Here is a 22,922-nt window from a genome sequence, read left to right on the forward strand (position 1 = left end):
ATGATATAATTTATTTGGCATTTGATTAGATGTACATATACCTCAGAAAAATACATAAAGAAACCCCTGCAAAAGCAAACAATTACAATTTAAAAGCTATGAAATAAAATAATACAATTAAATGTATCAGCTATTGCATTTTTTATAACACATTGAAAGTTCCTTTTTCACTCCACCATTTTGTCTATCAATAGCAAATCAACTAGTGTAAATGCAGCAGTTGGGGTTGGGGTCGGGGTCAGGGGTTCCAATGCATTAATCTACATCAACCTGTAGGAAAGCATCTGTGAGCTAAACCTGGGCCGACATAAAATGTTTAAAATTATAAATCTGTTGGAAATAAGTTCTCTCATCATGCCTAGACTAAAACATGCACTGTAGGTCCTACAATAAGCTGAAAAAACACTCAAACCAAAAATAGAGAGATCTGATCCCCAAACACCATACACCAAAAGTTTAAGATTTATTTTTTTTACAATTCATGACATGATTTCCTTGGACAATCCACAAAAGGATTGTCTATGCTGAAAAAATTACAAAACAACTAGAGAACATAAAAAAATGCTACATACTGTATATAAACACACAATACACACATAAAGCTGCGATTCTCAAAGCAGATCTTCAGCCATTTCAATGCTGCTGGTGATAGACTTCAGCCAAATAGATGACCATGCTATGTAGATCCTGCCTGGTGAGGACTTGGACCAAACTAGTTCCAAAACCCTCATAGGAGTCCTAGTGCTTTCATAGGCCTGGCATTGTAGCCTTCTAAATCCTTTGGCCTTTCAACTCTACAGGTGAACAAGCAAGACAGAAGAATTGAACAGGGCTCTCACAGGTCTATACACCTCATGAGTCACAATGGGGTCAAAATATGTGGCTTTGCTAGTAGTATTTTTTTTTTTTACTACAGCATTCGACTTTCCTGTCTGTCATTATCATGAAACAGGAGAAAGGGGGATGGCAACCCAATGCCATCTAGGCTACTGTTAAAACCTAACCAGGTAAACCTCCAATGTCATATCACCTTTGCCAAGTTATAGTCTGAATCTAAAATACACTGAGATGACAATGTACATTGATAAGAAAATATATTACAGTGGATACAATGGCAGCTTCCAAAAACGACACAATTGATGATTCTTACACTTCCCCAGGTTATCAGTTATGCTTGCAAAATATATTCAGTTTTAAAATACTTTTTCATGACATTGAAAGCAAATGCACAGAGCTACGTGGCAAACAGGTGATGTGCAAAATGTTGAAAAACAAAGTTGTGTTTTTATATACACATGTGCAGACATACAGTGAGGGGAAAAAAGTATTTGATCCCCTGCTGATTTTGCACATTTGCCCACTGACAAAGAAATGATCAGTCTATAATTTTAATGGTAGGTTTAATTGAACAGTGAGAGACAGAATAACAAAAAAATCTTTAAAAACACATGTCACAAATGTTATAAATTGATTTGCATTTTAATGAGGGAAATACGTTTTGACCCCTCTGCAAAACATGACTTAGTACTTGGTGGCAAAACCCTTGTTGGCAATCACAGAGGTCAGACGTTTCTTGTAGTTGGCCACCAGGTTTGCACACATCTCAGGAGGGATTTTGTCCCACTCCTCTTTGCAGATCTTCTCCAAGTCATTAAGGTTTCGAGGCTGACGTTTGGCAACTCGAACATTCAGCTCCCTCCACAGATTTTCTATGGGATTAAGGTCTGGAGACTGGCTAGGCCACTCCAGAACCTTAATGTGCTTCTTCTTGAGCCACTCCTTTGTTGCCTTGGCCGTGTGTTTTGGGTCATTGTCATGCTGGAATACCCATCCACGACCCATTTTCAATGCCCTGGCTGAGGGAAGGAGGTTCTCACCCAAGTTGACGGTACATGGCCCATCCATCGTCCCTTTGATGCGGTGAAGTTGTCCTGTCCCCTTAGCAGAAAAACACCCCCAAAGCATAATGTTTCCACCGCCATGTTTGACGGTAGGGATGGTGTTCTTGGGGTCATAGGCAGCATTCCTCCTCCTCCAAACACGGCGAGTTGAGTTGATGCCAAAGAGCTCAATTTTGGTCTCATCTGACCACAACACTTTCACCCAGTTCTCCTCTGAATCATTCAGATGTTCATTGGCAAACTTCAGACGGGCATGTATATGTGCTTTCTTGAGCAGGGGGACCTTGCGGGTGCTGCAGGATTTCAGTCCTTCACGGCGTAGTATGTTACCAATTGTTTTCTTGGTGACTATGGTCCCAGCTGCCTTGAGATTATTGACAAGATCCTCCCGTGTAGTTCTGGGCTGATTCCTCACCGTTCTCATGATCATTGCAACTCCACGAGGTGAGATCTTGCATGGAGCCCCAGGCCGAGGGAGATTGACAGTTATTTTGTGTTTCTTCCATTTGCGAATAATCGCACCAACTGTTGTCACCTTCTCACCAAGCTGCTTGGCGATGGTCTTGTAGCCCATTCCAGCCTTGTGTAGGTCTACAATCTTGTCCCTGACATCCTTGGAGAGCTCTTTGGTCTTGGCCATGGTGGAGAGTTTGGAATCTGATTGATTGATTGCTTCTGTGGACAGGTGTCTTTTATACAGGTAACAAACTGAGATTAGGAGCACTCCCTTTAAAAGTGTGCTCCTAATCTCAGCTCGTTACCTGTATAAAAGACACCTGGGAGCCAGAAATCTCTCATTGAGAGGGGGTCAAATACTTATTTCCCTCATTAAAATGCAAATCAATTTATAACATTTTTGACATGCGTTTTTCTGGATTTTGTTGTTGTCATTCTGTCTCTCACTGTTCAAATAAACCTACCATTAAAATGATAGACTGATCATTTCTTTGTCAGTGGGCAAACATACAAAATCAGCAGGGGATCAAATACTTTTTTCCCCTCACTCACACATAAGCACAGTCAAGTAACAGATTGGTAAGACATAATTAAATTTAGTATTCATCGTTAATATGATTTCATGAAGAGAACGCTTTATCTAAAGAAGTTTACTTTTACAAATTTCATGATGGGGTATAAAACAGTAAGTAACTACACATGAAAATCTAACCTTAATTCACACTCACCATTGACATTCTCTTTCATGTGGTGAACTATTGACTAACATGGGGGACCCATCATCTATCTTCTTACCCAAGAAAAGGACACAATACTCAACCAATGAACATCTACTTCAACAAGAACTCATGAACAAAATGCAATATTGTAGCAAGATTCTTGTAAAAGTTGTAGTTACCTCATAAAAAAGACATTAACACACAGCAGTGTGTTAGCTGGAGCTAACAATAACCATACCTAAATATTTCTGCAAGGTTACAAAACCTCTTGTAGCAGAACCTCTCATTTTTCTATTTACCATTGTGATATCAATCTGGAACACGTCTTAGCATATCAGATTGATTGGAGAGGGCAGAAATCCAAGTTCAGAGGCAATGCTTGGGACAGGAAAATAATGTATTTCATTCATAGAGGAGACTTGGGAGAGAGAGCTAAGTCATGTGAGTCATTGTCTCTGTGTTGTCTTTATCGCACTGCTTTGCTTTATCTTGGCCAGGTCGCAGTTTTAAATGAGAACTTGTTCTCAACTGGCCTACCTGGTTAAATAAAGGTGAAATAAAAATAAAAATTGTCAACAACTGACAATCCAAGCTCTGCCTCGGCCTCCAGGACATAAACAGTAGGATGCAAACTAAGAAATTCAAAGGACTTAAGCTGAAGTGGATCCATCTAACCAACCCCCCCCCCCCCTTCATTATTAACTGGTGTAATGCCTGAGGGAGTATTTATATTGGGGTCAATCTTGAGCATGAAGCTCAAACAAACCAAATAATTCAAAAGCGTTGTCCAAAGAAAACTACAAACTAAGCACAGCCTGGTGTAGTGTTGTCTGTCTTCTCTGTACAGAATAATCAGTCTTCCATATCCTTTTGATTGTCTTACTCGCCCGTCTGTGTTCATCTCGAAGAAAGCGGTCTGATCCAGTGCCTTTCTCCCAAGTTCTGACAGACACCCACTTGGTTTCAGTTCACCTGTTTAAGAAACACACCAGTCCGATTCTCCTCACACCTCAAGAAGTGGACTGGTCCATCAGTCTACCCTGATACCGTCTCTACACTGTCTATTGCCATCCCATTCCAGTCTCTTCCCACCCTCTCCTCTAACTAATGGACCCCCATCTGATGGACCAGTCTGGCAATGTCCTCCTCTCTCAGTCTGTGGGTTCAGACGGGAGCAGCACCCCCCCCCAGTCCTATACCACGGTGCTTAGGGAGGAGCTGCTGCTGCAGTCTACAGGCATGGAGTCAGGGGCGTGGCGGGCCCCACCAGGAGGGTGCTGCTGTCGATGGAGTCCTCCCGTTCCTGGGGGGACATTGGCACGGGGTCTGGCTCGGGGACATGTGGCGCTGGGGCATCTGTCATGGCATCTACCACGTCCCTCATCTGACTAGGGATCATCTGAACACCATGGCGTGCTGTGGAGAACAACAAGAACAGTGATGACAGGGTTCAGAAACAGTTAAGATACTCAACCTAGTATGTGAGTCTAGTAAAAAAAATCACAAATGTTACATCACAGGAAGTGAGGAAAACACGTTCACATTAACAGCACAGGGTGATCCTACCGAGGTCCACATAGAGGATACTGTCTGGGTTGATGGAGGCGTCGTAGGGAGGAGGGGGGTCGTCTGGGTGCTGGATGTCAGGGTATTTGTAGGCAGCGTAGGGAGGGGGAGGTTCCTGGAAATGAAATGCGCCTCTCTCTCCATCATCAGAGAGGTGCAGGGGAGTGAGGCCAGTGCCAAAAGCGTCCGGGCCATAGTCAAAGCCTGGGACTCGCCGCCCAAGGTTGAAATGGTGCACTGAGGATAGAGAGAGCAAAGAGAAAGACAGAGTGAGACCAATTGAAACCAACCAATCATCATTCAATGCAGTTGAATGCATAAACATTTGAATACACTGAAGTACCAGAGACAGGCTAGAAGCTAGAACAGGCTGGTAAGGAGAGGCGTTCCCTGTGTTTGTTCAAAGGCCAAACAGGGCTTTCCCCCACGGGATGGCAGCGAACTTGGTGCCATCTGTTGTTTGTAGGAGTGTGATTATATGATGCGTACGGTTACCTCCAATGAGTGTTTCGATGCGCTCGCGTCTGCGCTGCCGGAGCCTGTGCACCATGAAGAGCAGCAGAGAGAGGATGAGGAAGGAGGAGATACAGCTAACGATCAGACGCATCCCACTGGCCATGGAGTCAAACAGGCTGCTGCCTTCTAAAACACAGACAGGATCTACATTTTTATACATTTCAAGTGTTTCTGAATTTTCTCTCCAGAAATTACAGCGGCAAATATTGTTGAGCAACATGACAGGACAAGAGAGATTCAACTTAAGAGCTCCACCTTGTGGAACATTCACAAACACCCATAGTTTCTAGTTTTTGTTCAGGGAATTGTGGGAGTAGTTAGATAGTACCTCGGTCCAGGCAGGTGAACTTGCAGCACTCCTTGGGGTCCTTGCCGAAGTTCTTGCAGCCCTCCGGCCGATTACACAGCGCAGCCACACACATCTCTGGCTCGCCTTCGTGACATGTGCAGCTCAGGCACGGGTCTTCTCCCTTAGGGGTGAAGTAGTACCCCTCGGTCACCACCTGGTCCTTTATGTCCACACATGTCTGCCCTGTTAAAGACAATCAAAGGTTTAAGACCAGAACCAACAAAAAACCATACCTACACTAACACAGGATGCTGGACTTCCCTGATTTGGGTACGCATTACAGCACCCAAGAATTTCATGAATCTTATGACTCAAACAACCAGGTTTCAGCTGAGCATCTACACTTGTTCCAATCAAGCTACTTTGATCTCCTGTGAAGATGCATAGGTCATTGGGTTTTGATAAGAGCAGACGTACTACTCTTGCACAGAAAGGGGAACTTCTTGTAGCAGTTCTCGGCGTGCCAGCTGTGAAGGCCGCGCTCGTTCATACTCTTGATCTGGAAGCGCTGCAGCTGGGCACAGAAGACATTGTCCTGGGTCGGAGATGCCTCTCCGAAATTAGTCAGGCCCTCTGGCGGCAAGAACACCTGCATCGACCCTGTAAGGGAACAGAGAGAGAAAGAAACCAGATGAATCGTAAGACAAATACAGGTTTAATGCTTTGACCAATCATGGTGGTTAGAGCATGACAATGAGTTGCATCTGCTCCTTTTTGCTTATTTTCAGTGGGATTCAAGCACAATATACTTTAATTAAAATGAACAATGTCCGCACCCACCTTTATATGACACTTCCCAATGGCCCTCCAGTGAATGGTTCTGATTGGTGATTACATACTGGTAACCCACCCAGAACCTGAAAGAGAAAGTGGATGAAATAATAACAAATTAGTCTGCACAGTAAAGAATCTGCTTCAGCCTTCAGGCATTCATATCAACACTATTACTTAATGTAACACATCCTTAGCAAACACACACACGCTCACTTGCACTGGTCTCTGCGCTCGCACACTTCCTCGTCGAAATCCACCTCAATCTTGAGGATGAACTGCAGTTCCTCGTTGGTGACGAAGGTCGCCAACGAGCCATTGACTTTCTGACAGGTGTCCACAGCCTGCCAGTAGTTCTCATTCCTCAGGTACACTTTGTAGCAGCTGGCTGTCTTCTCGTAGTGATGCCACCCACTAGGGCACTTCTCTGTGGAGGGGAAAAGTGCTTTAGAGCTCCTACAATAAGTCCAGTAACAAAACTTTCCATCGGTTCTTTTAGCAACAACAAATACAAATATTTTTTGCTAATTTTTTGGGATGAGCAGTGAGTGAAGGATTGATGGAGGGAGAGTTAGACGTTGGTCTTACTGTTAAAGCGCACAGGCTGGGCCACACCGATGACGTCTTCCACTTGGTCAAACTCGTTACCAAACCCATTGGCAAAGTGTAACGTCTCCTCCTTCATGGCTGAAAGGGAGGACGAGAGAGAGAGAGAGAGAGAGAGAGCGAGAACAGAAGAGGCAGTATTTAAATAGAAGGAATGTACTGTGGTTACTGGCTGCAGTTCATAAAAAACCTTCTGAAGACAGCTTTGTTTATTGTGAAGGAACTTCTCATTAAGGGGATGAAGAAACTGCTTATTTAGTCCATTCACAGGTCATCAATGGCAAAAAAAATCTATTTATTTCTCATGACAATAAATACATATAAAAAAATTCTGGTTTTTGCCACCATTTATCAAATAATGTAATATGCACACAGTCAAGATTAAACAAGATGGCCGTGTTATAGGAGGTCACATGCTATGTGTGTACCCTATTATGCAGCCAGAGATCAGCGCTTATTCAGGAAGTAATGGAAACAAAACGATTTCCTTCAACCGCTTACTACTGCAATATGGAACCATATCCCCAAGAGAGATCAAAAAACAAAGCTCTCAATAAAAGGTGTTGAGAAAACGTTTACTCAGAATGAGTTTGGTGTTTCCCCTGACATTTAGAAAGTTGTTTCTAAGAAATATAGATCGGCTCTGACCGCTGTTCAAGATATGGCTTATTGTAGTATTTTGGGGATGTACAAAGTCTCTGTCCTTCACTTTGGAGCATGCAATACAATAAAAATGGACATAGTCACATGATTGTTTGTAGTGATTGGGGGATAAGAGGAAAGAAATCGATAGTTACATATCGCAATATTATTTTGGAAAATACTGTATTGATAATTTGACTCCAAGTATCAATTTGTATTTTTAATAATAATAATAATAATAATAATAATAAAATGTTTGCTAGGTAGCGTTAGCTAGCGCTAGTCAGATGTACCCGAGCCAGAACTCTGGTATTTTTCATCCTATAGCTTGTTCTCCATCTTGTTTTTAAAATAGTGAGCCTTCAGAAAATATTCATACCCCTTGACTTATTCCACTTTTGTTGTGTTACAGCTGAATTCAAAATTGATTAAATTGATTTTTTTCCTCACCCATCTATACAAAATACCCCATAATTTCAAAGAGTCAATAATACATGTTAGAATCACCTTTGGCAGCGATTACAGCTGTGAGTCTTTCTAGGTACGTCTAAGAGCTTTGCACATCTGGCTTGTACAATATTGGCAAACTATTATTTTTTAAATTCTTCAAGCTCTGTCAAGTTGGTTGTTGATCATTGCTAGACAGCCATTTTCAAGTCTATCCATAGATTTTCAAACCGATTTAAGTAAAAACTGTAACTAGGCCACTCAGGAACATTCAATGTCGTCTTGGTAAACAACTCCTGTGTATATTCGGCCTTGTGTTATAGGTTATTATCCTTCTGAAAGATCAATGTCACCCAGTGTCTGTTGGAAAGGAGACTGAACCAGGTTTTCCTTTAGGATTTTGCCTGTGCTAAAAAAAAAAACTTCCTAGTCCTTGCCGATGATAAGCATATCCATAACATGATGCAGCCACCACCATGCTTGAAAATATGAAGTGGTACTCAGTGATGTGTTGTGTTTTCCCCAAACATAACGCATTATATTCAGGACATAGTTAATTTCTTTGCCATGTTTTATGCAGTTTTACTTAGTGTCTTATTGCAAACAGCATGCATATTTTGGAATATTTTATTTTGTACAGGCTTCCTTCTTTTCACTGTCATTTAGGTTAGTATTGTGGAGTATCTACAATGTTGATCCATCCTCAGTTTTCTCCTATCACAGCCATTAAACTCTGTAACTGTTTTAAAGTCGCCATTGGCCTCATGGTGAAACCCCTGAGTGGTTTCCTTCCTCTCCGGAAACTGAGTTAGGAAGGACACCTGTATTTTTGTAGTGACTGGGTGTATTGATTGATACACCATCCAAAGTGTAATTAATAACTTCACCATGCGCAAAGGGATATTCAATGCCTGCTTTTTTAAATGTATTTTCAAAAATCATGTTAAACACTATTATTGCACACAGTGAGTCCATGCAACTTATTACGTGACTTGTTCAGCAAACTTATTTAGGCTTGCCATAACAAAGGGTTTGAATATTTATTGACTCAAGACATTTCAGCTTTTCATTTTTTATTAATTTGTTTTTTTTTTTAAAAACAATTCCACTTTGACATGATGGGATATTGTATGTAGGCCAGTGCCACAAAATCTAGATTTAATCCATTTTAAATCCAGCCCTAATTGTTTTGAAAAGGGGACTAGAGTTCAGGTTGGAGTCTGGGTAAAGGGTTAAAGATGTTTCACTCACGGGGGCAGTCCAACTCATCGCTCTTGTCCTCACAAGCCGTCCAGCCGTCACACTGCCAGGACATCGGGATGCATTGCATCTTCCCACTGCGGCAGGCAAACTGTCCAGGGCTGCAGCGCAGTTCTGAAACACACCACAGAAGGAGGCTAAAGACATCACACAGTGCCCCCTGTAGTTATGACATGGTCACTGCAACACAGCTTTTATTCTCTCCCAGCCCTGCTAACCAATTGAAAATAACTGAAAGACAAGTCTATGAAAGATTTAGCATTTCCAGCTTTTAGTATCATTACGGAGTCATGTCACTGACTGATAAATAAGAAAAAAGGTTTTCACCATTTATCATGCACAATACGTTAACAATGCACCTGATGCTTTCTATAATAAAAAATGTCTAGGAAACAAATGAATAAAATAAAGCATCAAGGGAAAAACTGGAACGGAATGCAGCAATATCTCTCAAGTATTTTGACTTAGTTCAATTCAGGTCTGGTGCTTAAAATAAAACATATTAGCTACATCTAAACACTCATATCATTATCACTAAAACAGGGGTTATCATTGTGAGTGTTTTTGAGAACTGCGCTTAGAAACAACTCACAAAAATATAATGAGAAACAGTAGAAATGAGGGACATACATTAGGGCCTAACAATGTATCTAAAAAAAAGGCCTTCCCAAAAAAGGTATGTTAGCCTAAAGGGTCCAGAACAAGAACAGTTAGCATAAAGGGTCCAGAACAAGAACAGTTAGCATAAAGGGGTCATATAACAGAATAAGACAAGACCTAAGCATAACCTTATTTTACTTTAGTGTCTACCCCTATATCCATTAGTAACACAGGGGCAGTATTAAGTGGGTCAGCGTCTCTGAGCCATGTGTGATTAACATGAGACTTGCCACAGCATCAGGGGCTGCCTGTCAAGGCTTCTCCCGTGAGGTGAGGGAGTATTAGGCCTAGCTGTTTAAGAAAGCAAATATAACTCTTCCCTCTATGGCACTGAACAGATAGTCTAGACAATAACACAGGATTCTTTGAAAATAGCTCAATATTGTTGAACGAGTTGATTGCATAAAAACTGTTAAGAGAAAATACTGAGTTAATGGAAAAACAAAGCACTGCTGTGAATGGGAATATTCAGAGGCACAAGCTGAGGATAGAGAATAGAACAAAGTAACCCAAATAGCTGGAGACTGGCAGACCTATATATACACTGCACTAACAGAGGAGATGCTGCTTACCTGACAATAATCTTGCCAGAGCTAGCCTTGGACCTGAAACAAAACAAAAAGCAATTTCTGATGAACTAACCCTTTAAATCTCAACACATTCCTAGTTGGGAATGTTCCACCACATAATATATGCTATTTAGCAGACACTTTTATCCAAAGTGATATACAGTCATGCGCAGCGTGCATACATTTTACGTATTGGTGGTCCTGGAAATCGAACCCACTACCCTGGCGTTACAAGCGCCATGCTCGACCAACTGAGCTACAAAAGGACCACACCATTTTTTATTTGATTTAACCTTTATTTAACCAGGTAAACCAGTTGAAAACAAGTTCTCATTTACAACTGCGACCTGGCCAAGATAAAGCAAAGCAGTGCGATAAAAACAACACAGAGTTACATATGGGGTAAAACAAAAAAGTCAAAAATACAACAGAAAATATATATACAGTGTGTGCAAATGTAGCAAGTTATGGAGGTAAGGCAATAAATTGGCCATAGTGCAAAATAATTACAATTTAGTATTAACACTGGAGTGATAGATGTGCAGAAGAAGATGTGCAAATAGAGATACTGGGGAGCAAATTAGCAAAATAAATAACAATATGGGGATGAGGTAGTTGGGTGGGCTAATTTCAGATGGGCTGTGAACAGGTGCAGTGATTGGTAAGCTGCTCTGACAACTGATGCTTAAAGTTAGTGAGGGAGATAAGTGTCTCCAGCTTCAGAGATTTTTGCAATTCGTTCCAGTCATTAGCAGCAGAGAACTGGAAGGAATGGCGGCCAAAGGAGGTGTTGGCTTTGGGGATGACCAGTGAGATATACCTGCTGGAGCGCATACTACGGGTGGGTGTTGCTATGGTGACCAATGAGCTAAGATAAGGAGGGGATTTGCCTAGCAGTGATTTATAGATGACCTGGAACCAGTGGGTTTGGCGACAAATATGTAGTGAAGAACAGCCAACAAGAGCGTACAGGTCACCGTGGTGGGTAGTATATGGGGCTTTGGTGACAAAATGGATGGCACTGTGATAGACTACATCCAATTTGCTGAGTAGAGTGTTGGAGGCTAATTTGTAAATGACATCGCCGAAGTCAAGGATCGGTAGGATAGTCAGTTTAACGAGGGCATGTTTGGCAGCATGAGTGAAGGAGGCTTTGTTGCAAAATAGGAATCCGATTCTAGATTTAACTTTGGATTGGAGATTCTTAATGTGAGTCTGGAAGGATAGTTTACAGTCTAACCAGACACCTAGGTATTTGTAGTTGTCCACATACTCTAGGTCAGACCCACAGAGAGTAGTGATTCTACTTGTATTGGTTGAGTACACATATTTTGCAGATGTTAATCACAGGTGCAGTGAAATGCTTAGGTTTCTAGCTCCAACATTGCAGTAATACAAAAAACACACAAATCCAAAAGAAAGAAATGAAGAAATATCAAATGCACAATGTCAGAGTCCAGATACACTACATGTACAAAAGTATGTGGACACCTGCTCATCGAACATCTCATTGCAAAATCACGGGCATTAATATGGAGTTGGTCCCCCCTTTGCTGCTTTGCTGCCTCCACTCTTCTGGGAAGGCTTTCCACTAGATATTGGATATTGCTGCAGGGACTTGGTTCCATTAAGCCACAAGAGCATTAGTGAGGTCAGGTACTGATGTTGGGCGATTAGGCCTGGCTCGCAGTCGGTGTTCGATTGGGTTGAGGTCAGGGCTCTGTGCAGGCCAGTCAAGTTCTTCCACACTGATCTCAACAAACCATTTCTGTATGGACCTCGCTTTGTGCACAGGAAAAGGGCCTTCCCCAAACTGTTGCCACAAAGTTAGAAGCACAGAATCGTGTAGAATGTTATTGAATGCTTGGCAAACTCCAAGCGGGCTGTCATGTGCTTTTTACTGAAGAGTGGCTTCCGTCTGGCCACTCTACCATAAAGGTCTGATTGGTGGAGTGCTGCAGAGATGGTTGTCATTCTGGAAGGTTCTCCCATCTCCACAGAGGAACTCAGGATCTCTGTCAGAGGCCCTTCTCCCCCGATTGCGCAGTTTGGCCGGGCGGCCAGCTCTAGGAAGAGTCTTGGTGGTTCCAAACTTCTTCCATTTAAGAATGATGGAGGCCACTGTGTTCTTGGGGACCTTCAATGCTGCAGAAATGTTTTGGTACCCTTCCCCAGATCTGTGCCTGGACACAATCCTGTCTCGGAGCTCTATGGACAATTCCTTTTGACCTCGTGGCTTAGTTTTTGCTCTGACATGTACTGTCAACTGTGGGACAATATATAGACAGGTGTGTGCCTTTCTAAATCATGTCCAATTAATTGAATTTACCACAGGTGGACTCCAATCAAGTTGTAGAAACATCTCTAGGATGATCAATGGAAACAGGATGCACCGGAGCTCAACTTCAAGTCTCATTGCAAAGGGTCTGAATAATTATGTAAATAAGGTATTATTTAAAAAATTATACATTTGCAAACATTTATATAAACCTGTTTTCGCTTTGTGATTATGGGGTATTGTGTGTAGATTGATGAGGAAAATGTTTATTTAATCAATTTTAGAATAAGGCTGTAACATAACAAAATTAGGAAAAAGGGAACTTTCCGAATGCACTGTTGCTTTAAGATATTTTATAATTTCTCTCCCTCCTAAGGAGGAAGGATAATGAAAGTTCACAGATGTAACGAGTAAAGGTAGATCTATCAATTAGTTTGTGTTTTTAATGACATCAACTTCATTTATAATGTATTATTAAGGGATTAAAAATCAAAAAAATCTGTAGTGGGAAATCATAGTAGTCACAAACCACAGTTGGGTTCACAAGTTTAGACAGTACAGTAAAGAAAAGTACAGCACAGTTCAGTACATAAATGTATGAATGTGTTATTCAATGCATTTCTATAGGCTATAGTAGAAAAGGCCAAATATCTATATTTTGCACTATAGGCTATTTATTACCTTACCTCCATAACTTACTACATTTGCACACACTGTATATAGATTTTCTATTGTGTTTTTGACTGTACGTTTTGTTTATTCCATATGTAACTCTGTGTTGTTGTTTTTAATTGCACTGCTTTGCTTTATCTTGGCCAGGTCGCAGTTGTAAATGAGAACTTGTTCTCAACTGGCTTACCTGGTTAAATAAAAGGTGGGAAAAAAAGGCTTCAGGGAGACAACACCGCTTCTTCCTGCAGATTGATGATCAACAGATATGGTCAAGTGGAAGTGAGTGGAGCTATTTGATCAGAGATGGAGCACTACCACAAATCTGAAGGTTCTGTGTTCTCAACCACAACCACACCACACACAATCACTGCATTATTATTAGTATCTAGCTAGGTAGCTACTGTAATAACTATAATGCAATGGCATGTCTTACTTGATGGTCACATGCATCAAAACGAGACTACAGTATAAACTAAAGGTCAATGCAAAGTGAGTAGCAAGTTGATGTTGATGGAGAAGCAACTACAATGCTTTTCGTATTTCAGGTAGATTTAAAATCAAATTAACTAACTAAGGCCACAACGTTAGATAGCAATCTATAGCTAACCTAAAGCAACAGATGGGCCAGTCTTGTGTCGCTCCTTCGACGTAGCAAGCTAACGTTAGCTGGCTAGCTAGCTCTCTGGTGTAGCTTCACGTGCATGTAGATGGGTTGGTTGTTTAGCAACAAAACCGACACGCGCACGCAACTATGGGGCAAAACAGACAGGGTTGGCTTAGATTGTTGACAACGTGTAAAACAGAATTTGTCTCCAAAGATTATTGAAAAAATAAATACACTGCTCAAAAAAATAAAGGGAACACTTAAACAACACATCCTAGATCTGAATGAATGAAATAATCTTTTTAAATACTTCTTTCTTTACATAGTTGAATGTGCTGACAACAAAATCACACAAAAATTATCAATGGAAATCAAATTTAATCAACCCATGGAGGTCTGGATTTGGAGTCACCCTCAAAATTAAAGTGGAAAACCACACTACAGGCTGATCCAACTGATGGAATGTCCTTAAAACAAGTCAAAATGAGGCTCAGTAGTGTGTGTGGCATCCACGTGCCTGTATGACCTCCCTACAACGCCTGGGCATGCTCCTGATGAGGTGGCGGATGGTCTCCTGAGGGATCTCCTCCCAGACCTGGACTAAAGCATCCGCCAACTCCTGGACAGTCTGTGGTGCAACGTGGCGTTGGTGGATGGAGCGAGACATGATGTCCCAGATGTGCTCAATTGGATTCAGGTCTGGGGAACGGGCGGACCAGTCCATAGCATCAATGCCTTCCTCTTTCAGGAACTGCTGACACACTCCAGCCACATGAGGTCTAGCATTGTCTTGCATTAGGAGGAACCCAGGGCCAACCGCACCAGTATATGGTCTCACAAGGGGTCTGAGGATCTCATCTCTGTACGTAATGGCAGTCAGGCTACCTCTGGCGAGCACATGGAGGGCTGTGCGGCCCCCCAAAGAAATGCCACCCCACACCATGACTGACCCACCGCCAAACCGGTCATGCTGGAGGATGTTGCAGGCAGCAGAACGTTCTCCACGGCGTCTCCAGACTCTGACTCTCCAGACTCTGTCACAACAAGATGAAACGAGCCACTAATGATTCCCCACATTCCAGTTTCTTGTCACACGCTGACTTCTGCCCAATGGAAGCGTGCACATCGTTATCATGGCGTTGTCAGCTAACCCATCTGTTTGCGAGCTGAAATGCAGCGCGAACATGTTCTGTTTAAAGGTGAATTGGCTCCGGACGTCGAAACAGCCAAATACTCCATCTAAACGTCAATCGATTCTCAACTGCGGTACGGTTCTAGAAACATAAATACCTCTACTTTTATATCACATCAAAATAATTTCACAAATGCAAAATACGCACTTACTGTACACCGTTTTAACCGGATTTAACGGTTGCAGACAGTATTTTTCAGTGACAACACGTTTGTCAAATCAAATCAAATGTTATTGGTCACATGCGCCGAATACAACAGGTGCAGACATTACAGTGAAATGCTTACTTACAGCCCTTAACCAACAGTGCATTTATTTTTAACAAAAAAAGTACAAAATAAAACAACAACAAAAAAAATTTGAGAAAAAAAAGAGCAGAAGTAAAATAAAATAACAGTAGGGAGGCTATATATACAGGGGGGTACCGGTGCAGAGTCAATGTGCGGGGGCACCGGCTAGTTGAGGTAGTTGAAGTAATATGTACATGTGGGTAGAGTTAAAGTGACTATGCATAAATAATTAACAGAGTAGCAGCAGCGTAAAAAGGATGGGGTGGGGGGGCAGTGCAAATAGTCCGGGTAGCCATGATTAGCTGTTCAGGAGTCTTATGGCTTGGGGGTAGAAGCTGTTGAAAAGTCTTTTGGACCTAGACTTGGCACTCCGGTACCGCTTGCCGTGCGGTAGCAGAGAGAACAGTCTATGACTAGGGTGGCTGGAGTCTTTGACAATTTTGAGGGCCTTCCTCTGACACCGCCTGGTATAGAGGTCCTGGATGGCAGGAAGCTTGGCCCCAGTGATGTACTGGGCCGTACGCACTACTCTCTGTAGTGCCTTGCGGTCGGAGGCCAAGCAGTTGCCATACCAGGCGGTGATGCAACCAGTCAGGATGCTCTCGATGGTGCAGCTGTAGAATTTTTTGAGGATCTGAGGACCCATGCCAAATATTTTCAGTCTCCTGAGGGGGAATAGGCTTTGTCGTGCCCTCTTCATGACTGTCTTGGTGTGTTTGGACCATGATAGTTCGTTGGTGATGTGGACACCAAGGAACTTGAAGCTCTCAACCTGTTCCACTACAGCCCCGTCGATGAGAATGGGGGCGTGCTCAGTGGTGTCCGTCTTCCGTTTCCACACGCAGATAGCTAATTAGCAAAGGTAGTCCACTAGGTCTTCCATCTGTTTTCCATTAACAAGTGCTGTAAACGTGGAAATGAAACCTAAACCGTGTGGGAAACCTAAACCTAACAAAGGTGTGTAGTAATTTAACCTTTAAAAATATATATATTCCAAGCATTTGCCTCTAACCCTAGGAAGCTCTTTGCCACGTTCTCCTCCCTGCTGAATCCCCCCTCCCCCCCCCCCCCCTCCCCCCTACTCCCTCTCTGTGGATGACTTCGTCAACCATTTTGAAAAGAAGGTTGATGACATCCGATTCTCGTTTGTTAAGTCAATGACACCGCTGGTCCTGCTCACACTGCCCTACCCTATGCTTTGACTTCTTTCTCCCCTCTCTCTCCAGATGAAATCTTGCGACTTGTGACGGCCGGCCGCCCAACAACCTGCCCGCTTGACCCTATCCCCTCCTCTCTTCTCCAGACCATTTCCAGAGACCTTCTCCCTTACCTCACCTCGCTCATCAACTCATCCTTGACCGCTGGCTATGTCCCTTCCGTCTTCAAGAGAGCGAGAGTTGCACCCCTTCTCAAAAAACCTACACTCGATCCCTCCGATGTCAACAACTACAGACCAGTATCCCTTCTTTCTTTTCTCTCCAAAACTCTTGAGCGTGCCGTCTTTAGCCAACTCTCTTGCTATCTCTCTCCGAATGACCTTCTTGATCCAAAACAGTCAGGTTTCAAGACTGGTCATTCAACGGAGACTGCTCCTCTGTGTCACGGAGGCTCTCCACACTGCTAAAGCTAACTCTCTCTCCTCTGCTCTCGTCCTTCTAGACCTATCTGCTGCCTTTGATACTGTGAACCATCAAATCCTCCTCTCCACCCTCTCCGAGTTGGGCATCTCCGGCGCTGCTCACTCTTGGATTGCGTCCTACCTGACAGGTCGCTCCTACCAGGTGGCGTTGCGAGAATCTGTCTCCGCACCACGTGCTCTCACCACTGGTGTCCCCCAGGGCTCAGTTCTAGGCCCTCTCCTATTCTCGCTATACACCAAGTCACTTGGCTCTGTCATATCCTCACATGGCCTCTCCTATCATTGCTACGCAGACGACACACAATTAATTTTCTCCTTTCCCCCTTCTGATAACCAGGTGGCAAATCGCATCTCTGGCAGTGTGGATGATGGATCACCACCTCAAGCTGAACCTCGGCAAGACGGAGCTGCTCTTCCTCCCGGGGAAGGACTGCCCGTTCCATGATCTCGCCATCACGGTTGACAACGCCGTTGTGTCCTCCTCCCAGAGTGCATAGAGCCTTGGCGTGACCCTGGACAACACCCTGTCGTTCTCCGCTAACATCAAGGTGGTGACCCGATCCTGTAGGTTCATGCTCTACAACATTCACAAAGTACAACCCTACCTTACACAGGAAGCGGCACAGGTCCTAATCCAGGCACTTGTCATCTCCCGTCTGGATTACTGCAACTCGCTGTTGGCTGGGCTCCCTACCTGTGCCATTAAACCCCTACAACTCATCCAGAACGCTGCAGCCCGTCTGGTGTTCAACCTTCCCAAGTTCTCTCACGTCACCCCGCTCCTCCGCACACTCCACTGGCTTCCAGTTGAAGCTCACATCTGCTACAAGACCATGGTGCTTGCCTACGGAGCTGTGAGGGGAACAGCACCTCCGTACCTTCAGGCTCTGATCAGTCCCTACACCCAAACGAGGGCATTGCGTTCATCCACCTCTGGCCTGCTGGCCCCCCTACCTCTGCGGAAGCACAGTTCCCGCTCAGCCCAGTCAAAACTGTTCGCTGCTCTGGCACCCCAATGGTGGAACAATCTCCCTCACGACGCCAGGACAGTGTAGTCACTCACCACCTTCCGGAGACACTTGAAACCCCACCTCTTTAAGGAATACCTGGGATAGGATAAAGTAATCCTTCTACCCCCCCTAAAAAATAAATATATATATATATATATATAAAAGTGGTTGTCCCACTGGCTATCATAAGGTGAATGCACCAATTTGTAAGTCGCTCTGGATAAGAGCGTCTGCTAAATGACAAATGTAAATGATATATATTATTATTCTCGCCGATATGAAAAATACATTCCTTATGTTTCCAAAACCGTACAAGAGTCTGGGCTCCTAACAAAACACCCCGGGTCAGAAGATACTACCATCAATAGGCGCTAAAGCAGTTAGCTTCTATAGATGTGGTAAAGAGGTCAATGGAACGTAGACCTTGGTGGATAGAAGGACGCCGGATTGGCGCACATTCAACAAATCTGATCTAACAAAGTGGATATTCGTAAATTCCGTCATGATTGATGTATTGTAACAGGAGCACAATGTGGTTACTAAAGTCCGATTTTGATATAGTTGGCTGTTTTCGCTGCATAACATTTAGAAGTTGTTCCTTTTCAGGTTTACCCTTACAAAAAAAGACTTGTTTTGAAACTGCATTAAAAGTGCAGTAACTGCAGTCGACTGTGGTATTTTAGATGCAGTAATTGCAGAATAACTGCAGTTATACTGCACTGTAACTGCAGTTACACTTCAAAATTACTGCAGTAAAAAAAGGTGTTATTTCATAGAAAAATCACTTTTTTTTTGTCACATACGTGTTTAGCAGATGTTATTGCGGCTGTAGCGAAATGCTTCTAGCTCCGACAGTGCAGTAATATCTAACAATTTCATAACATATACCCAATACACACAAATCTAAGTAAGGAATGGAATTAAGAATATATACATATGGACGAGCAAAGACAGAGCGGCATGGACTAAGATACAGTAGAATAGTATAGAACACAGTATATACATATGAGATAAGTAATGCAAGATATGTAAACATTAAAGTGACTAGGGTTCCATTCCTTAAAGTGGCCAGTGATTTCAATAGGCAGCAGCAGCCTCTAGTGTGCTAGTGATGGCTATTTACCAGTCTGATGGCCTTGAGACTGAAAACCTGCTTCTCTCGGTCCCCGCTTTGATGCACCTGTACTGACCTCGCCTTCTGGATGATAGCGGAGTGAACAGGCAGTGGCTCGGGTGGTTGATGTCCTTGATGATCTTTTTGGCCTTCCTGTGACATCGGGTGCTGTAAGTGTCCTGGAGGGCGGGTAGTTTGCCCCCGGTAATGCGTTCGGCAGACCGCACCACCCTCTTTAGAGCCCTGCGGTTGCGGGTGGTGCAGTTGCCGTACCAGGCGGTGATCCAGCCCGACGATGCTCTCAATTGTGCATTGTAAAAGTTTGTGAGGGATTTAGGTGCCAAGCCAAATTTCTTCAGCCTTCTGAGGTTGAAGAGGCTCTGTTGCGCCTTCTTCACCACACTGTCTGTGTGGGTGGACCATTTCAGTTTGTCAGTGATGTGTACGCCAAGGAACTTTAAGCTTTCCACCTTCTCCACTGGGGTCCCGTCGATGTGGATAAGGGGTGCACCCTCTGCTGTTTCCTGAAGTCCACGATCATCTCCTTTGTTTTGTTGACGTTGAGTGAGAGGTTATTTTCCTGGCACCACACTCCCAGAGCCCTCACCTCCTCCCTGTAGGCTGTCTCGTCATTGTTGGTAATCAAGCCTACTACTGTTGTGTCGTCTGCAAACTTGATGATTGAGTTGGAGGCGTGCTTGGCCACGCAGTCATGGGTGAACAGGGAGTACAGGAGTGGGCTGAGCATGCACCCTTGTGGGGCCCCAGTGTTGAGGATCAGTGAAATGGAGGTGTTGTTTCCTACCATCACCACCTGGGGGCGGCCCGTCAGCAAGTCCAGGACCCAGTTGCACAGGGCAGGGTTCAGACCCAGGGCCTAGAGCTTAATGATGAGCTTGGAGGGTATTATGGTGTTGAATGCTGAGCTATAGTCAATGAACAGCATTCTTACATAGGTATTCCTCGTCCAGATTGGATAGGGAAGTGTGCAGGCGATTGCATCGTCTGTGGATCTATTGGGGCGGTAAGCAAATTGAAGTGGGTCTAGGGTGACAGGTATGATCCTTGACTAGTCTCTCAAAGCACTTGACAGAGGTGAGTGCTACAGGGCGATAGTCATTTAGTTCAGTTACCATTGCTTTCTTGGGTACAGGAACAATGGTGGCCATCTCGAAGCATGTGGGGACAGCAGACTGGGATAGGGAGATATTGAATATGTCCATAAACACACCAGCCAGCTGGTCTGCACATGCTCTGAGGACGGGACAAAGGAAGCCTTGTGAGGGTTAACACGCTTAAATGTCTTACTCACTTCAGCCAAGGAGAAGGACAGCCCACAGTCCTTGGTAGTGGGCTTGCGTCGGTGGCACTGTGTTATCCTCAAAGCGGGCAAAGAAGGCGTTTAGCTTGTCTGGAAGCAAGACGTCGGCGACGTGGCTGGTTTTCCTTTTGTAGTCCGTGATTGTCTGTAGACCCTGCCACATACGTCTCGTGTCTGAGCCGTTGAATTGCGACTCCACTTTGTCGCTATCCTGACGTTTTGCCTGTTTGATTGCCTTGTGGAGTGAATAGCTACACTTTGTATTCTGCCATATTCCCAGTCACCTTGCCATGGTTAAATGCGGTGGTTTGTGCTTTTTGGACGCAGTATTTGCAGAATAACTGCGGTTATACTGCACTCTAACTACAGTTATACTACACTCTGCACTCTGACTGCAATATCTTTTCGTAAGGGTTAGAAAGAGTGACTGCTAAATGCTAACTCCCGTTCGTATAAACTGGTAGCATACATAAATCGGTGGTGGTAGTCAGTCGTTATTGACTGTTTAGTTTAGTTTATTTGCACAAATAGAAAGACAGTTTGTAACAGTAAAAAAAAAAAAGTATGTGCAGGAGGGGGAAAAAAGCCCAAAAGGGCTTGTCGAGTAACCCCCCTAATAGTAATAAATCACACAGATTCAGAAGTGTGGACAAAAACGATGATATGAACATGTATTGGGGTTGACATCCATACAAGCACTATATTCCGATTTTTACATCAACATAGTGTGAAATACACATAAAAACAATTGCATAAATGTAGGCTAATTTTGCTGGGGGGCAAGAGGTATTTCCATTGTTTGTGTTGAATACCATTACCCTCTTTACCGCATCTATGAATGGGGTAGGCGGACTGGAGCTCCGACGTCACATAAAATTATGTTTTTATCCAAAAATACTGATGTCGTGTGTAATTGCGGGCTGTTCTTTGGATGCTGAAATCAGTCGTTTTGGATAGAAACGTAATTGTATGTAACGTCGGAGCTCCAGTCTGCCCACACTAGTCGCCACTCAACTCCATCGTATCATGGAGTTGAGTTTAATCGACTACTCGCGAACTAGCTACTAACTAGTACTGGGGTTTCTGGAAATAACCGAGTACCCCAAATTCAAGTAGCTAATGTTAGTTACATAGCTAAAGCTGCATAATACTAAACTTTCAGCAGGCTAGCTACAACTCTCGAGCCACACCGACGCTGGAACTGCAAAATATAGTTAACTTAAAGCTCAATATTTAACCATATCCCCATACAAAAACAAATGTTGGCTAAAATAATTTACGTTAACGTTAGCTAGCTACGCAATAAGTGGCTAGCCAGCGAGCCACATAACACCGCACACTGTTCAGCACTAGCTAGATACAAACGCCATCTACACTAACTAAATTCCCGTGCAAATAGGCCTACCATAGCTCACGGGCAAACGAAGTAAGTTAGCTGACATTGTGACAAATTACAACCAATTGTATTTCACCGGTCTTACCTGCCCGTGGTGGGTCTGTTAATGTGAGGACGAAGAGGAGAGAGAGGAGGACGTAACTGCTGCTGTCAGCCTTTGGCAACATTTATCCTCCATTCATAGTAACTCCTCTACTCAGAAATAAAATAAACCTAGACCTGAACCAACGCGTTGGCTTCGACCCTATAAGCACCAAAGATAGTTCCTAGCCATTCAAAGAGTGGTAGAAGTAGTAAACTAAACATACAAATATATGCAATATTGTTAGCAAGCGCGCTAACTAGCTACATCATTATTCGAATGCCCTTATTTTCGTTCGGCCTGTCCAAATGTATTCCAGAACAGAAATAAAACAAGATGGCTCCATTCCTCAGTCACAACAATCCAAAATACCCCACACAGCCTATCAGATTGCGAGTTGGGGGCGGAGTTTTGTAAGGTTTTTGTATACAAATGTGTTACAGTAGCTAACAGAATTGTATCCAGAGTGAAACAGTATTCATTTTTGATTCATTGGTTCGTTTTGAGTGATTGCAAATTAGGCTACACTTGAAATTCAACAACTTCATGGACAACAGATTTTTAAAATAATGTTATAAAAATCTTAAGCATGGGTATTGAAACGTTTCATGAAAAGTAAGGAAGTTATTTTTGATCAATTCACACATTATGAAAAATGTATATATATTCTTAATGTATACATGTAGGCATCATATACAATTCACTCATGTTATAATATCATTTTAGATAACATGCAATGACTGGCAAATGAGCCATGTGCCTAATGGCATACATCAATGACTACTTTTGAGAAATTAAACATTCCTTTATTACGCAAATTAACATGTAATAGAAACAAACTTCATACGTAATTCCCAACGTT

The 22,922-nt window shown here is 43.2% G+C and overlaps 1 protein-coding gene across 2 annotated transcripts; it reads right to left on the bottom strand.

Moving 5' to 3' along the window:
* Nucleotides 1-439: 439 nt before the first annotated feature.
* LOC311136513 (integral membrane protein DGCR2/IDD-like) lies at nt 440-22,373 on the bottom strand. Of its 2 annotated transcripts, XM_084170664.1 has the most exons (11): nt 22,064-22,373; nt 10,466-10,498; nt 9,225-9,347; nt 6,867-6,965; nt 6,495-6,705; nt 6,288-6,364; nt 5,925-6,107; nt 5,487-5,690; nt 5,138-5,284; nt 4,643-4,879; nt 440-4,492 (listed from the first exon to the last, which is right to left on the bottom strand). In XM_084170664.1, the coding sequence occupies exons 1-11, from the start codon at nt 22,143-22,145 to the stop codon at nt 4,308-4,310; spliced, it is 1,581 nt and encodes a 526-aa protein (XP_084026790.1). In that variant the 5' UTR covers nt 22,146-22,373; the 3' UTR covers nt 440-4,307. The 2 variants fall into 2 exon arrangements, with proteins under 2 accessions (XP_084026790.1, XP_084026791.1); XM_084170665.1 differs by lacking the exon at nt 10,466-10,498.
* Nucleotides 22,374-22,922: the final 549 nt, after the last annotated feature.

The sequence above is a fragment of the Coregonus lavaretus genome (genome assembly GCF_964263955.1).
Source record: "Coregonus lavaretus genome assembly, chromosome: 10".
NCBI lineage: Eukaryota > Metazoa > Chordata > Actinopteri > Salmoniformes > Salmonidae > Coregonus > Coregonus lavaretus.